Below are 17848 nucleotides of genomic sequence, written 5' to 3'. Positions count from 1 at the left end.
CCAACCCAGGGATCGAAGCTGGGTCTCCCACATTGCAGGCAGATTGTTTGCTGTCTTAGCTACCTGTGTTACCTCAAGAAAAGACACTTGTTTTCGTTACTCTGGTGGCTTTCCTCTTAGAACGTATCACCTTTTTTAAACCAGTTTTAAGTTTTTTAAAGGGAGGGCCTCAGCTTCTGTAGAGGCTTGGACAATGGCAAGCATTCAGGTGGGAACATCATCTGTTAATAGTGAACTGTGTCATTGGTAAACAGGTTGATAACAGTGAGGGAGGAACAGCAGGAAGAGCTCCAGGCTTTCAGGCCTGTACTGGTAAAGAGGAGGGAATTCCCTTCCTGGGAATTTGTCATCCCACAAAGGCAGTCTCCGCCTGTGACTTCTGCCCCCATTAGCCGTAGGTAGCTTCCCCAAGAACAGCAAAAGCAGGTAAGCGCATACAACTCCCACCTGCCAGCATAGTCTCTGTAGGCAGCCCCTGACTCTGACGCCTCTGACTAGTCTTCTGCTGGGTCCTCGCCATCCCCTAGTTGTCCCAGATCTGCTTTCTTCAGGAGAACTTACAGCTTCAGCCCCTGTGGGATTTCCTCCGGGGCTCTCCAGATGGCATATCTGATTGGCTGAGTCAGTCCAGTAAGTTGGGAGCATGAGGCCGTGTGGATGTGAGGAACAGCGAGTCCTCATTCTCCCAGAATTCTTCCTAAGTATTTTATTTTACATTGTTGTTGTTGATGAGTAGTTTTTGTTTGTTTGCTTCATACTAGCTTTTAAAAGAGCTAAGAAGCAACTCAGTTTTTTTTGACTAGTCCCGGAATCCTCAAAGAAGACTTTCTTTCCATTTGTGAGAGGACTTCCTCTTTGAGGAAGGAAAAATCTTTATATAAGAGCAGTCCCTGTGCCTCAGCAAGGAACACGATGAAGAGCTAAGAGTCCAGGCTAGTCTACTTCTACTCTCATCAGTCCTATTCTTCTTTTAAAATGTTTTCTTTTAATTGTATTTTATTTTAGATTGAAGCACATTTGGACACACTTATAAATGAGCAAGCTTCTTATGTTTTAACCAGAGCAGGCTTGAGTTATATTTACAACACGGTACAGCAACATAAAGTTGAACAGGTAAGTACGTGGCTGTTTCTAACTAGAGAGAAATACCGATTTAGACTGTGTCTTCTAGAGCTAGACTCATTAGAATCTTGGCTTTGCCACTTAAAAGCAGTTTTTCACTGGGAAAGTGACCTGTCTCTGTTTCCTCATTTGTAAATTGAGGGTACTAATATCTGTAACATAGGGTTATTCTGAAGATTAAGTGAGATAATGCCTGTGTAGTGCTCAGATGACTACCTGAAATATGGTAGTGTCCCCAAATGTTAACTGTCCTTTTTACCATAGATAGTTTGGGTTAAAAGTAATGAAAATATACAAAAATTAGTGTAGAAAAATGTATAAATTAATACAGTGGTAAATTTTTCAGAGTCCTTCATCACCATCAACTAATTGAATGCTTAGATTACTATATATAAATATCAGTCATTCCCCACTTTAATTTAGCAGATCATGGTCTATTATTTGGAAAGGTAAATACTTCTGGGGCATATGATCTTGTTCAGTTACGGAACTCCAGTAGAATTAGAACACGGAGTGGGAGAGAAGCCTAGGAAACCATGTAAGCATTTTTCTTTAAAAAGCAAAAAACTCTTTTAAATAACATTAAGATGAAGAATATTTTATAGCCCAGGAACTCTTAAGTGACACTCTCAAAGATCACAGGTTTTGAATTTTTTCTTTTGATAAGGTAATACGTTTCCACCAGAAGGAGCTGATTCTGCTACCTTTTTTATACTATCTAAAATTGTCAAAATGAGACTCTTAGAGTCCCTGTTTCTCACTGCCGTTTCTCAGTACTTAACTGCCCTTTTTTCTTGCTTATGATTTAATCTGAAGTATCCTGCCGTTTCATTGTTCGTAAACGTATGTGCTCCTCACTCCAACACCTATTATTGAGGACCTTCATGCTAGTTGTACAAAAATTAACAGGTCATAGTCCCTCTTTTAATTGAGGTTGAAGATGGGACCTTCTTTGGAAATAAACTAAATTTTCAAATTTTGGAAGTCTGCTAATGGACTGTATTTCATAAGTGAACTGTAACATATAGCACCTGTTTTCATCTTGTTTTTGGCCTTTTGTTCCCTAAGGGCCCTTTAGCTAATTTGCCCAACCTAGATTCTGTGGCACTGAAGGCTGCAATGGTAAGTACACAGTAAAGCATGTCAGTATACGTTTCCTTACGGAATGTTATTCTTACTCCTTCTCATGTGATAATTTGCTGTATTCACAACTGGTTCTGGGCATAATGATTGCACATGTATTCCTTTAAAGAGGTCTGATCAAGACAGACATTGGTAGTAATATCTCACTGTGCCCTAATAGTCGTATTATTCCTGTTTAAGTTTTCTTCAGTTTCAGAATTTTACTCCTAACCTAATGAAGAAACAGGAATGACAACATGAAGAAGTTAGGCTATATATCATTAGAGAAAACCACCAATAAGAGCTGCATTTATCATGCAACTAAATAAATGTATAAAGAATACAGTTGTGAATTGTGATAATGCTGTGAATTAAATTATGCAGGTCCAAAATCTCAGAGTCAACCCCTTCATCCCATTTACTATTAACCAAATCGTGATGATTTTGCTCTCTAATTTTCTCAGATATCTTCTCTTCTTTCCACTCCTGTTGCCCTTGTCTGAGATGCTGCAGGAGCTACCCGTTTGTTGCCCTTGCATCTGCTATGTACGACCTCCCCTTTGATTCTTTTTGCTGTGGCCAGAGTTAGCATCTTAAATTCAAATCAGATGATTTCCCCCCTTTCATTATTTCCCTCCTTTAATGGTTTTCATGATGCTTTTACAGTAGAAATTAGAATCTGTTAGAAAATCTTTCAAGTCCTACATGGACTGAGCTCTAGTAGCCATTCTTTCTCACCTAAGCCTTCATCCACTGTCCCCACTACGCACACACTTAACCTAATGTCAGTTCATCTTCACGATTTCACTTAAAATGTCCTTTGCTCAGAGATGCTTTTGCCAAACACAAAGATTAGATCTGTGTCATCCTGATGGATGTTTTTGTAGTATTGGTACCTTGGTTTTTCCTTTATTTACATTTGTTTACTACCTCTCTCACTAGACCATGAGCTCTGTGAAGCTAGGGATTGTCTTTTTTTGCTCACCATTATATTTACATTACGTTATAAGGTACCTTACCAATAACAGGTACTCGATGAATATTAATAATGAATAGATGAGCGAATGATTAACAGATACTCTGGATTTTAAAAAGTAAGGCAGACTTGAAATCTGATGACTTAACATCTTATTAATATTATTACCCAGAAGTTTGGTGAGGGAGATCAAAATGAATGGCTTGGATTTAAAATTTTAAAAGTAGATATTGCTGATACTGAGTACCTTAAAGAGTTGACACTTGCAGTCAATTTAGTTGGAATATATAAGAAATAACTCATTTTGATCACAAAGACCTCGTTATTTGGAATATGGGGTTTTTCCAAGGATTTAATCCTTAAAAAGGAATGATTACTAGGGAGGTCTGTTAGCAGATATGTGCACTTTGTGTTTTGAATTTCTCTGTTTCATTTAGGTTCAGTTTGATCGCTATCTGTCAGCTCCTGACAACCTGTTAATGCCACAGCTGAACTTTCTTCTAAGTGCCACAGTGAAGTAAGTATTTATTGGTCCCAATTATTAATAGTTGGTAAAGATTCACAGACATTTCTTAGAAAAAAATTGTTTTTTTAAAAAAGGAGATTTAATCATTGAGGATTTATAGTTCTCAACCTCTCAGCACCCCTAAGAGATCTGACCTTACCCTGTTCATACTTGTTCCTTACATGTTTGTAGTTTGAAAGTGTCTGTTTAGTGAATGCTTTTTTTAAAAATAATGGGACTTATATAATTGAAGCTACAATGTGATAATATGAAGTTCCATTGTATTAATATAATGTCAAAATTGCACTGAATATGTGATGAAAAATTAGTAATATGTTCATTATGCAACATAGATGTCCTGCTGTTTAGATCATTTTGGACTCTGGAAGTTTCTATAAATATATTATAAAATTGTTCGATATCATGTATTAGAAATGTGTTCAAGACGAAGGACTATACATTAAAATATAAGGATATTACAATTAGAAGAAAGAGAAATTATACTGGGTGACTTTTCTTGATTTTAGCAAAAATATTGACAAAATTTTGTACAAGTAGGAAATCAGACATCTGTACTTTTTTTTCTTTCCATTCAGCTAGTGTATTAAGTGCCCTGTGTACCGGGCACTGCAGAGTAAGATTTAAAAGCCAGTTTCACTATCTTAATAGAGATTATAGTCTGACATGTCAATTACACACTTGAACAAATATTTACGTTCAGTTCAGTTCAGTCGCTCAGTCGTGTCCGACTCTTTGCGACCCCATGAATCACAGCACGCCAGGCCTCCCTGTCCATCACCAACTCCCAGAGTTCACTCAGACTCACGTCCATCGAGTTGGTGATGCCATCCAGCCATCTTATCCTCTGTCGTCCCCTTCTCCTCCTGCCCCCAGTCCCTCCCAGCATCAGAGTCTTTTACAATGAGTCAACTCTTCGCAGGAGGTGGCCAAAGTACTGGAGTTTCAGCTTTAGCATCATTCCTTCCAAAGAAATCCCAGGGCTGATCTCCTTCAGAATGGACTGGTTGGATCTGCTTGCAGTCCAAGGGACTCTCAAGAGTCTTCTCCAACACCACAGTTCAAAAGCATCAATTCTTCGGTGCTCAGCCTTCTTCACAGACCAACTCTCACATCCATACATGACCACTGGAAAAATCATAGCCTTGACTAGACAAAGTACAATAAAGAAAGAACTATGCAACTTGAAAAAAAATGCTTTAAATATCTGAAAGGATGTCATGGTACAGAGGTGGTCCACTTGCCTTCTGTTGTTCTGAGGAGCAATATGTAGAGCAAGGAGGCAGCTTTGGGCTCAGCATGACGAAGAATTTGGTGTCAATTAGAATTGGCTGGAAATGGATTCTCTCAGACATAGAGTTAGGGTTCTAACTATAACTAACCTAATGAAGAAATTGGAATGACAATGAAGAGGTTAGATTATGTATCATTAGAGACTTCCCATATGTCAATCATCCTTGGCTTATAGTTCTTGACTTCTGAAATGGATTCCAGTCTTAATATATTACTTTTGAGTGTGACACTCACCAACCTCTACTCTGTTACCTTCTTAGGGAGTTCCCACATTAGTTGTGGTCAGTGTAATTGATTTTATTTTATTTTTTTTACTTTTATTTTTTTTTATCTTAAAAGATCTCATACTATCAACATAACCAAAATTCTAAAGAACTGGGAGACTATAAAACAAATTCCTTTATGCCATAATTCAGATTGTTTGTTTTTCTTAAGTTATTTACTTTGTTTAATCAAATACCTGTAACTTTTTTATATTTAACCACTTGTTTTAGTACTTAGTACTATATAGGCATGATATGCATTTGATCTTACTTATAAGGCATTTGAAATATTAGGAGGTAACTTTTATTCACTTAAATTTTGAACCTTTTCAAAATGGTAATCTGTTTTTAAATAATTTAAAATAATTTCTGTCTAAAATAATTTCATATCCATATCAATTTCTATTCATAGTCTATTTAAAATATCAGTTGTTTCTTTGAAATAGAGCTTTGCAGTGTAAAACTTTCTTTATTCCTGTCTTGTTCTGTTAATGTTCTGTTTTTTTCAGTGTAAAACTCTCTTTATTCCTGTCTTGTTTTGTTAATGTTCTGTTCTCTATAACTTTGCTTGTCTCTGTGGTTGTAGTACCTTGGGGACCCCTGTCACTCTTCTCTTCTTTTTTCTTGTCTTGTGTTGACTGCCTCTCAAAGTGGGTTTTGATTGAATACTTCAGCCTTGGAATAAACTATGGAATGAATTTAAGTATCCAGGAAATGAGCTTGTATTAAAAATTAAGTAGAAAATTAAAGCATTTTTAAAGAATCCTTCCTTCCTTGTGATGAATTGGAAGGGCCTTGATCTTTTTTCAGTGCCAGACTCCAGCATTTATCTTTTAATAGCATAAAAATAGAGGTTGGACTATAGAAACCACAGTCATGCATATTTATAAAATATTCTGTGTCTTCTCTTATTGATTTAGAGTTCTTTGTATGAATAATTTAAGAAATAGAGACTATAGATGCTTCTTAAAGTGAGTGAGTAGAAAAGTGGATATGATTTGAGAATTCTTTGATTCAGGAATCTTCATCTGTTGCATATGGTATAAACAAAGCAAATTTCTTTAAAAGTAATGACTTTGGGTTTTTTTGTTTGTTTGTTTTTTGAGGTAAATGGAATACTTTTCTTCTCTTTCACTGCCTCCTTTTAAGCATCTAGGGGATTCTCCAGGCAAGAATACCCGAGTGGGTTGCCATTCCCTTCCCCAGGGGATCTTTCCAACCCAGAGATCATACCTGGGTCTCCTGCATTATAGGCAGATTCTTTATACTAGTGCCCCTCAGGAAGCCCTCCTTTTTAAGCCACTATCTTTAACTATCAGGAATACCAGTATAAACACAAAGCAGATTTGGTAATAGGGGCAAGGGTGGGCCTACCAAAGAAATAGTGGCTACTGGAAATGTGCAAACTGATAAATGGCTGGGACTCAAACTGTGCTTTAGAGACCTGGGAAAGTCTAAGCCTTAAAAGTGAGGCTAATGTGTCCTACAGTATAGGCTACTTAAGACTCATAAAGAAAAGACAAACCTCTAAAAGATCATGTGGATCTTTACTGAATTAACTGCCTTCCAGAACAAAACTTAACACTCCTAAATATGGCAAAATACAATCAACAGTGTAACATTTATGGTGCTGGACATGCAATAAAAACTACTTGGGTATAGTACTAGGAAAGTATGAACCAAAACTAGAACCAAATCTGTCAACAGAAACAGACTCACCGACACAGGTTACAGAATTAGCAGGTAAGATCTTTAAAACAGCTATTTCAGATGTGTTCAGGGACTAAGAGGAAAACTCACTGGGTAGAAATAATCACCAGTTGGACATTCTAGAGGGAAGGATCAATCAGCTTGCAGAGAGAACAGTAGTAATTGCCCAGACTGAAGCTCAGGTAGGAAAAAATTAAAAGCTGTAGAAAGATGAAGAATCTTAGGTGGTGAATTGTGAGACGATAACAAGCATTGGAATATAAGTGAAGTGTCATAGTGAGATTAAGGCAAAAAAAATTGAAGGCATAAAAGAATTTTTTTCAAATGTGATGGAAAACATGAACCCACAGATTCAGGAAGCTAAATAAATCACAAGGAAAATTATACTAAGGTACACCATAATCAGATTATTGCAAACCAGTGATAGAGAAAAAAAATCTTAAAAAGCAAGATTTTAAGGGGAACAATGATATTATTTGTGGGAGCAATGATAAGGCTACTACTGACTTCTTGTTAGAACAGTTCAAACCAGAAGACAGTAAATCACATCTTTTAAAAAGCTGAATGATAAAACAGTTTCAACTTTGTGTATTCGTCAAAAGTATCTTTCAAACTGAAAGCAAAAAAATACATTTTGAGATAAGATAAACAAAAGTAGAGAGCATTTATCACCAGTATACTTCACTGCAAGAAATGATAAGGAAAGTTCTTCAGGCTGAAGAAAAATGATACTACAGGAAAACTCATGTCTACACCAGGGAATGACAAGCGCAGGAAATGCTAAATATAAAAGATAGTGGACCTTTAAAATAAAAATACTGACAGTGAATGTGGGATTCTTAACACTGAGAAATAGAGTTTATGGCTACAAAAAGCATAAAGGATGAAGTGGGAAGGGAGTAGAAGTACACTGTGGAGATGCTGAAGGTTGCTCATGAAGTGCTTAATATTGTGTGAAGATAAATTGTAAACCCTACAGCGAGCACTAGAATCAATAATATGCCAGTGGATAAAACAGAATGTTAAAAGGACAATTAGATTAAAAGGAAAAGAGAAAAAAAGAACAGGTGGTGTAAATATAAAATGAATAATAGAATGATAAACCTAAACTCAGCCCCAAATGTAAATATATTAAATGTAAAAGGGCTACACACTCCAGTTAAAAGGCCGAAAGTATTAGATTGGGTGTAAAAACCTGGCCCAACTGTCTGCAGTCTATAAGAAATCCACTTTAGGGCACGTTTAAAAGATCATATTGTACCATGCAAATAAAAATTATAATAAAGCTGAAGTAACTATATTCTGATGTTAACATCAGGAAAATTAGGCTGATGGGAAAATGATGCTACCAAAGATAAAGAGGGATATTTCACAATAATAGGATCAATTCATGAAGAAGATATAATAGTAAATATGTACAACTAATAGAGCTTCAAAAAACATGACATATAAGCTTATAAACATGACATATAAGCTTATTCTTACATAAGAAGAATAGATAAATTGGCATTCATTTTGATATTTCAACCCTCCTCTCTCAATAATTAATAGAAAAAGTAGAAAACTACTTGTTTGGTGTAAAGGAACTGAACAGTGTCACTAATCAGCTCAACCTAATAGAAAATATCACACACAACTACAGAAAATAACATTCTTTTAAAGTGCATATGAAACATTCACTCAGCTAACATAAGAGCAAATAGATGTAAGAAAGCCACTAGTGAGTATTCCTGTCTATGAGCATGGTATACCTACCTGTTTATCCAGATCATTTTTTACAATTTTCAGTAAAGACTTAGTTTCTTCATATAGTTTTCCATGTATATTGTTGGGTTTATTCCTAGGAAACAGTTTTGTGACTCCTTTGATAAGGTCTTTTATTTTCCATTGCATATTCTCATTAGATGTTGCTGGTAAATAGGGAAAAATACTAAATTTTGTACATTAATTTTGAATCTGACCAGGTAATTAAACTCTTAGTTCTATTAGTTTATCAATTGTTTGCCTTGATTTGTTTTGTTTGTTTGTTTTTGGTACAGACATCTGAAGTTAATGAATCATTAATTATTTTCAGTATTTATGATTAAACTTACTATATTGACTAGGTGCTCCAAGTAAATAGTAGATGTAATGGTGAGTGTACATATTTTATTTTGAACTTTACTGAGAATGTTTCTGATATTTCATCACTGAAGTGTGATGTTTGCTGTAGATTTCCAGTGTTCCAATGTGGGCACACGATATTCTTCTCTAACTGGGTATGTAATGTAGTAGTCTGTAAATTCTCAATGTAGTTCCAATCAAAATGCCATGGAACCAATTTATTAAATATTTACCTAGAAAGAAATGTATGAGAGCAGACTCCAGTCACTTTTGACTATCTCCACAGTTACCCCTCTGGTCCAAGGTAATATCATCTGTGCCTGGATTATCACATTAGCCTTGAAACTATTCTGCTTTGACCCTTGCCCTCTCTACCATTCCCACACCAGCCTCTACAATCTAAGTTTAGCATCTCAGCTAGAGTGATCCTTGAATGAATTGCTTTACTTAACCCTCTCGGTAAGTCTGTACATTAGTATCTCCATTTTACAGAAAAGGACATTTTTTTTGGAAAGGTTAAATAATTGAAACAAGGTCAAACAGTTAGCAAGAAGCAGAGTCAAGATTTTCAAATCCAGTATTCCAGAGCCTGTTCTCTTTAGCTCGTACTATATTTTTATTAACTCTTTCTCTGCTGAGATTATATTGTTTTACTGTTTTAAAAGGAAACTTGAAAATGTTAGGCGTATGTGATAGGCTGTATGAGACATATGTGAGATCTGTGCCTTGGTCTCACCTCAGATATGCTTTAATTTTTACTGTGAATGACAGAAAGCTGACCCGCTGTGGCATCTTTGGTATTTATATTGTGATAAAGAGAAATCAAAATGTTCTTTTTTTTTAATGTTCATTTTTAAACCAATCTATTATACATAAGTATATTTTTTCCCCTTAGTTTTTCGGGAATAGTTAAACTGTTAACACCTTTTCTCCTATGGCATGTTTGATTGCTTCTTAACTGTGGTGCTGTAATAAAGCTCAATTTTAGTGATCACAGAACCTGAATGTTGAAATAAGTTATTTTTAGAAGTGCTGGGTTTATGGTAATGTTGAAAGTTTTATCATGTTGTTATGGCAACCAAAATCTTAAAGTACTGATTAATGACAAGCTCACTGATTCTGGAAGTAGCAATTCATTTCTTATCATGGCTCAGTACTTTAAATAATTATTTAAATTGTACGTAAGGTAATTTCAGTGAACATGTTTTAAAACGAGAATGGTATCTCTATTTAGTTATATAATAATGTTTATTAGCATTTTCAGAATTTATAACTGTAGTTTTATGCTACTGTTGACATTTATAACTGGACAAAAATAATTTCTTAATGTCTGGTATTCTCACGGATAGATAACTAAAATTCTTTGCACTTCTGTAAAATTGTGTAACAAGCTCATCTTTATTTTTTCTCATAGCACATTAGCTACATGATTATTATCTTTGATATTGATATACTAGAATAGCAAACTATACGGTGGGGGGAGAGGGGGGAAACAGCAACTATACTTTGCAAAAGTAAGAAGACTTTCCAGACCATGGAAATAAGGTGTGTAGGGTCTGGGAGACCAGCATGTCTTTTTCATGTCATATTGAAACATTGTTAACAGACCCATCAAAAATTACTTAGGGGAGTGTACCCTTGTTTGATTTTCTGTTTACTGTTGATTAAAAGGTTCCAAGATGAAACTTCCCTGCTCTATGAGATGTTAGTTCATTTTATATGTAACCTGATTTATTCTAATCTTCCTTTTCAAATGCCTGTAAATGACCAATTCCTCAAAATGTTTTGTGAATCAACTTTACCATCTTAATAATTTCCTATATTAATGAATTACTTGTATGAGTCATGTTTTAAATTTTTTGAAATTACAGTGAGAATGTCATGTAAAGACATGTAAAGAGACCAAGAAAGTTAATGATCTAACTTTATAGATGAATCTTGGCTTACATTCAAAAGCTTTTCCCTTTTAACTGGCCTTTTGCATATCTGCAAAAAGCATATCTGTGAAAAGCGGGATTTATCTTTGGAATTTTAACATAGAGAAACAGTTCTAAAAGTATTACATCCATCAGGTGTGTGATTGGCTGTGATTGATCAAAATACAGAAATTAAAATCTGAGGTGGGTACCCATACTAGAAAATAGCATACAGGACTGGAAAAAAAAAAAAAAAAGTACTGGTTTTCTTTACATGTACTTGAAAAGATCAGTAGATAAAGGATATTCCACGTTTTCAGAAGCAAATGACTAGACTGAGATGATTTGCTGGTCATTTTGTATTTATACAGTTCTTGAATTTTTCTACTTTGGACACTGATTTTATTTTTCACTATAATGATTCATCATTATTTGACCTTCATATTTCACACATAATATTAGTGAATAATTTGGACCAAGACACCAGGCAGGCAGAAGGCAGACAGATAAGATATATATGATAACTTTTTAACATAAGGGGTGAACTTACATAGTAATTAGCATTAAAAATAAAAAGGAGGAGATAGTAAAATGGCAAGAAAATTGCTTTATTACTTTAGAAACACTACCCATTTATGTAGAAGTCACTGATACGTTTCATTACTCAGGGAACCCAGTTCCACAAAGTGATGTATGTGGATGCATATATGTGTGTAAGTGTATGAATAAGCATATATAGGTTTTTTAACAGCAGTTCATTAAAAACTCTTAGCTCAATGAAATGATGCAGTTTTAAAGCTGAAAGTATCTAGTAAAGGTTGTCAAGGTCAGTATTTTGTTTTATGACATTGGAATTAGCCTTGGAAAGGTTAAATTACTTGTTCAAGGCAGCAGTAAGTAGCAGGACTTGAGCTAGAGTCAAGATCTTCTGACAGTAATGGCCTTCCCTGTACCGTTTTACCTCTGCCATGTATCACTCATTAGGAGAACATTAATGAGTATGAGCATATGGACCTGTACCTGGCTTGGGTAGTAATAAGTGAACTTCTAACGTTTGTCCAGAAATATGGAATCACTATCAGTCTCAGTTCTTGCTCTTTACAGTTTGGATTTGACTCGGATTCACTTGGAGAATCTCCATTTCCGTTGCATTTCTGTCCTATTGACTTTAGAGGACCACTTCTGTTCCCTTCCCTTTTTCCTTTCCACTCTGTGAAAGCCTTTTTTGTCCACAGGCTTTTGTATCTCTCATCTTGTTCAGTGCAGCCATGTTCATTTTTTGATCCCTCCCTTGTCTTGGTGGCTTCTTAAACTGGGGAGTGGAATGAGGAAGCCCTATACCATCAAATACAAACATTTAAAGTGAATTACAAACTCTTACTTGGTCTTATTGGCTTGGTTTTATTTAATTATTTATCTTAGCAGTATTGCTTTATTCTGGTTTTCTGTGTTGCAGATTTATAATGATTTTCAGCTGTCTTGTGAGTTGTGGCTTATAAGTGGAAATGTGCCCTGAGTTACAACTAAGCTTTAGTAATGTTAAAAGTTTTCACTGCATGGATTTGAAATTAAAATTTTAAATTGATTATTTCAGAATTTTCAGTAATTTATTCTACATTTACCAGTTATTAACTCTGGATTTTTAAAAAATGTGTTTAATATTCATTTTTGTACCTTATTCTGATTTTAAACTTATTGTAAGAAGGAATAGCCTTGTTTGTATGTTTCACATGTAGCTTAAGTACACACTGTGTTCAGACTGAGTACAGATTTTAGAGTATGAGGTGTGAGTAATGTTTTATAAACCTCCAAATATCTTACTGCTTTCAGTAGGGGAGGGAGAGGGATGCATTGGGAATTCGGAGTTAATTGATGCAAGCTGTTTCATTTAGAATGGATAAACAAGGTCCTACTGTATAGCACAGGGAACTCTCTCCAGTCCCCTGGGATAGACCATGCTGGAAAAGAATATTAAAAAAGAATGTATGTATGTGTAAAACTGAGTCACTCTGCTGTACAGCAGAGATTTGTACAACATTGTAAGTCAACTGTACTCCAATAAAGTATTAAAACAATTCAAATAAAAAATTTTACTGATTTTAGTACAGAACTAGAAGTGCTATATCTAAAATTCATTACTTGTTGCAAATGAGTATCAAATATTACAATTAACAGATTTTTTAAATGCTAATTATAATATTTTTCAGCTATGTCACTTATCGAAAATGATTGTTGTATCATTTTGATGCATCTATTGTTATGCTCAGTTAATTATAGGAGCGATCACTAATCAGCAGATTAAAAAAAAAGTCTCCAAGCCTCATCTGGTAAAGTAGATTACCAAATCAGTTTCTACCATCCTCCCTTCCAACAAAAAGGTAGTACAGCCAATAGCCTTACTCCACTCTGATCAGAAAAGTTGCTCAACGTATCTGCCTTCTACCCAGTCTCATTCTGGAAGCTTTAGGGAAATGTCCGGTTGTTTTAACAAATCACGGTTGCTCAAATCGAGAGTTTGGACACCCCATCGGAACAGTGTGCGATGACCCAAGACCATAAGTGGACTCCCTTCCTCATTCCATTCAACCAGTTTTATTCTTCTTTAGACCAGTGATCCCCATATTTCCACAGATAATCTTACAGAGGTATAATTTTGGTCATGGATGTTCTAAGAACTGGTTATTTCTAGCACTGAAGGACAGGGAAGTCTTCGTGGATGAGGGAGTCCATTTTTCCTGAGAATTAAGAGCATTGAAAGGTGGATGAGAGACATTGCAGGCTAATGAAGGTATGTGGGGGAGCAAAGGGCCTGAGGTCAGGAAGAGCAGGGCAGATAGGCCAGTCAGGGGTTGAGCTGGACTACAGAATTAGAGTAATGATGCAGATGGTATTATAGAATATTTTGAGTGAAAGGGTAAGAAGTTCTGACTTCTCTGAAATTGGAAGAAGACATTGAATCGCCTTGAAGGGTCCTGGGTAAGGGGGAGACATGATAAAAGTTACGCCTTAGAAAGATTAATCTAACAATGCTTCAGTTGCTCAGTCATGTCTGACTCTTTGCGACCCCATGAATCGCAGCATACCAGGCCTCCTTGTCCATCACCAACTCCTGGAGTTCACCCAAACTCATGTCCATCGAGTCGGTGATGCCATCCAGCCATCTCATCCACTGTCATCCCCTTCTCCTGCCCCCAATCCCTCCCAGCATCAGGGTCTTTTCCAATGAGTCAATTCTTTGGGTGAGGTGGCCAAAGTACTGGAGTTTCAGCTTTAGCATCAGTCCTTCCAATGAACACCCAGGACTGGTCTCCTTTAGGATGGACTGGTTGGATCTCCTTGCAGTCCAAGGGACTCGAAAGAGTCTTCTCCAGCACCACAGTTCAAAAGCATCAATTCTTCCACTCAGCTTTCTTCACAGTCCAACCCTCACATCCATACATGACCACAGGAAAAATCATAGCCTTGACTAGACATACCTTTGTTGGCAAAGTAATATCTCTGCTTTTTAATATGCTATCTAGGTTGTTCATAACTTTCCTTCCAAGAAGTAAGCGTCTTTTAATGCAGTCACCATCTGCAGTGATTTTGGAGCCCAAAAAATAAAGTCTGACACTGTTTCCCCATCTATTTCCCATGAAGTGATGGGACCAGATGCCATGATCTTCGTTTTCTGAATGTTGAGCTTTAAGCCAACTTTTTCACTCTCCTTTTTCACTTTCATCAAGAGGCTTTTTAGTTTCTCTTCACTCTCTGCCATAAGGGTGGTGTCATCTGCTTAAGCTACACTAAATGTGGAGGAGACTGGCTGGAGAAAGACCAATGGGATTTCACTTTCTCCTCCCAGCAGGAGTTAGTTACGGTCTGAACTGAAGTGATGGCACATAAATATGACACTGACAGAGACAGGAAACAGAAGTAGGTTTGGGAGTAAAGCTTTAAAGACACGTTTTTAATTTAGTTACTGTGAACATCAGAAAAGTGTTTTCATCAGTGCTTGTGTGCTCAGTTGTGTCTGACTCTCTTTTTTGCCTCATGGACTGTAGCCTGCCTGGCTCCTCTGTCCATGGAATTCTCTAGGCAAGAATACTGGAGTGGGTTGCCATTTCCTCCTCCAGGGAACCTGCCCATCCCAGGGATCTGGGATGTCCTGTGTCTCCCACATCTCTGGCATTGGCAGGTGGTTTATTTACCACTGAGCCCCCTGGGAAGCCTGTGTTCATCAATAGGTATAGTGATATAGGAGTAGAAATAGTTGGAGTTGATGAACTAAATGTCATGAAAACTATTCAACAATTAATGCAGATTTGAAGAACCCAATGCTATTTTTTTCTAAAGACATTTACTTCAGTTTATTTAAAATTATTTATCTTCTTTTATGTGCTTATATAGGAATGTGTGTTTGTAAAAATGCTGTGATTTGTTGTAGACAAGTGTCACCTTTGTGGGAGAGATGAAAAATTGAGGAGATGTGATTATTAGTATAGGAGCTGTAGGTGAAACGACTGTATATTGTAAGTTATTCTGAGATTTGAAGGACTGATACATTTGAATGGTTATAAGCCTCTTTACAGTTAATGTGTTGTCAGTTGCATTTGCAAAATCAGTGCATTGATAGTGGGTTGCAGTTTCTATTTCTTGTTTAGTAATTCACAATGGTATTAGGCAATGTTCCATCCTAAACATCACAGTTCTACAGAGTGAGCAAAACACTGCCCCTGCCCTTCTGCAACCTACATACTAATGGAGAAGATTTCATAAAGAAATAATAAATATAAAAAAACTTTTTATCCCCAAACTAAGATAACTTGTGTAGTTGTACAATGATTTTTAATAAGATGTGATAATTATGAAATACTTTGGTTCAAGTATGGAGCTTTCTTGGAATGCTTAGTCTTTCGTTTTCAGATTATATGTTAACACAAATCTGTTTGTCTGTCAATAGAGAGCAGATCATAAAACAGTCTACAGAATTAGTCTGCAGAGCCTATGGGGAAGTGTATGCAGCTGTGATGAATCCGGTCAATGAGTACAAAGATCCTGGGAGCATTCTACACCGATCGCCACAGCAAGTGCAGACACTTCTCTCCTGATCATCATCTTTGAGTGTGGTAGCAGAATACTGCGTTCCTAAAACCCTGAAGGTTTTCTTGGTTTTTAGTCTGTTCATCTTTACTTTGAAATCTGATGGTTGCAGTTTTCTTTGTATCATAAGAATTTGAATCCCAGTAATTGCTCTGGTCACAGTAATGTGTAAGTAGCATGTTGACCTGGGTTATTAGCAATTGCTCTGTATCTGCTCTCCACACAGGACTCTCTTCTTTGCTAACCCTGTCTCTAGCTCTGCCATTTTGCCTCAATTCTGGAATACACATATGTGGAAAAAGTAGAATGAGAGGTTTCAGGGATTTTTATTTTTAAACAAGATTAGTTCTAAATTTAACTGTACATTAAAAATTATCTAAACTTAAGAGTTAGTTTGAAGATATGACCTAATATTAATAAACATCTCTTTACTTAAAGATTCATTTGCTTCCTTATTAGATATTGTGAGTAGGTATGCTTAAACGGAGGAGCAGAAATATACATTCAGCAAAAACAGAGAGCAGTCATTTAAAGGTGGCTTTCACTCTGGGTCTGCCCTGGACTGAATTCAAGGTGAAATTCAGCGTCAGCTAGGATGTAGGTGTGAGGTGTGTAGACATCCTGTGCTGCATGTCAGTCTGGTGTTTAAAGGAATGTGTTTGTTGTACCATGTGGACTCTAAATTCAACTGTCTGTTCATTTTGTCTGGTGTTTAAATCAACGAAAAACTGATGTATTCTATCACTGGAGGGAAAATGCCAAAGTAGCAAACTTCTAATTGATGACATATCTCTTCATATGATGCCCCTTGCAAAGAATTGTTTGGGCTCTGACTTTGAAACTTGACCAAAAATGAGATTCAAAATCAGTTGTTTTTTTTTTTTTAAACAAATCTAAATGTATTTGATGTGACTTGACTTTGTTGGTAAGATGTTGAGGACAGTTCTTATTAGCAAAATCTTAATTTCTGGTAGATCTATAAAAAGAGCTATGTCCCCAAATTACAAATGAGAGAATGAGATATAAGGAAAACCTTGGTTAGGTTAAAATGTTTTGAAAAGTAGTAAGATAATATTTATTTGGCAAATACAGAATATATAACAAATTAGTATTATCAGAATGGGGCTGTTCTATCTGAAATTTACAATTGTATTAATATGATTTTTCGGATCAAGAATAATTGGTTACATATCATCTCTTTTGGTGTTTGATATGTATTTTAATCTTTTTCCTTCAATAAATGTGGTATATTAAAGAAAATAAAGTATGATGTAAGGCAAGAGCTTAAATTTTATATAATTTATATCTATTGTGAGAAAAGATTGCTTGCTTATCATTAGTGAATTCCTTTGTTTTCTAGGGGAAATAAAAATATATTTATCTTTTTACCTAAGTTTTTCAAATAAAATACTAAAGTGTTTTTAGAACAGCGATCATTGCAGTATTTTTGTACATCTTATCAGTGTGTTTTTAGAAAACAGGCTAATGGGAAGGAAAATACAATACAGGGCCAAATTGATAAAACCAATGGAAGGTGGGCGAGCACAATGTGGTGTCAGTGTGACCTTGAGAACTTAGTTAAAATAAAAGACTGCAAGCGTTAGTTGAGTAGCTTAACACTGTATTTGCTGTTTACTTCATAGTTTACATCTTGAGCTGTTAAGTATAACCTTAGGTGATGCAGGTAAGCCTTCCCTTTAGAGAGAGACGTTACTTGCCTGACCAAAGCCTTCTCTGG

The 17848-nt window shown here is 35.9% G+C and overlaps 1 protein-coding gene across 2 annotated transcripts in view; it reads left to right on the top strand.

The window, feature by feature from the left end:
• COG6 (component of oligomeric golgi complex 6) overlaps positions 1-17543 on the top strand; it is a 54635-nt gene extending 37092 nt beyond the window's left edge. For both annotated transcript variants that reach the window (XM_086329269.1, XM_086329270.1), the window contains 4 exons: positions 1006-1113; positions 2191-2244; positions 3658-3737; positions 15971-17543. In XM_086329269.1, the coding sequence (XP_086185395.1) occupies positions 1006-1113; positions 2191-2244; positions 3658-3737; positions 15971-16118 (390 nt within the window). In that variant the 3' untranslated portion in view covers positions 16119-17543. The remainder of the gene's footprint in view (positions 1-1005; positions 1114-2190; positions 2245-3657; positions 3738-15970) is intronic.
• The last annotated feature ends 305 nt before the right edge of the window (positions 17544-17848 follow it).

This window comes from Bos grunniens, chromosome 12 (genome assembly GCF_055505025.1).
Source record: "Bos grunniens cultivar Pamir isolate PY7600 chromosome 12, Bosgru_T2T1.0, whole genome shotgun sequence".
NCBI classification, from domain to species: domain Eukaryota; kingdom Metazoa; phylum Chordata; class Mammalia; order Artiodactyla; family Bovidae; genus Bos; species Bos grunniens.
This window is presented reverse-complemented; position numbering and strand designations above follow the sequence as displayed.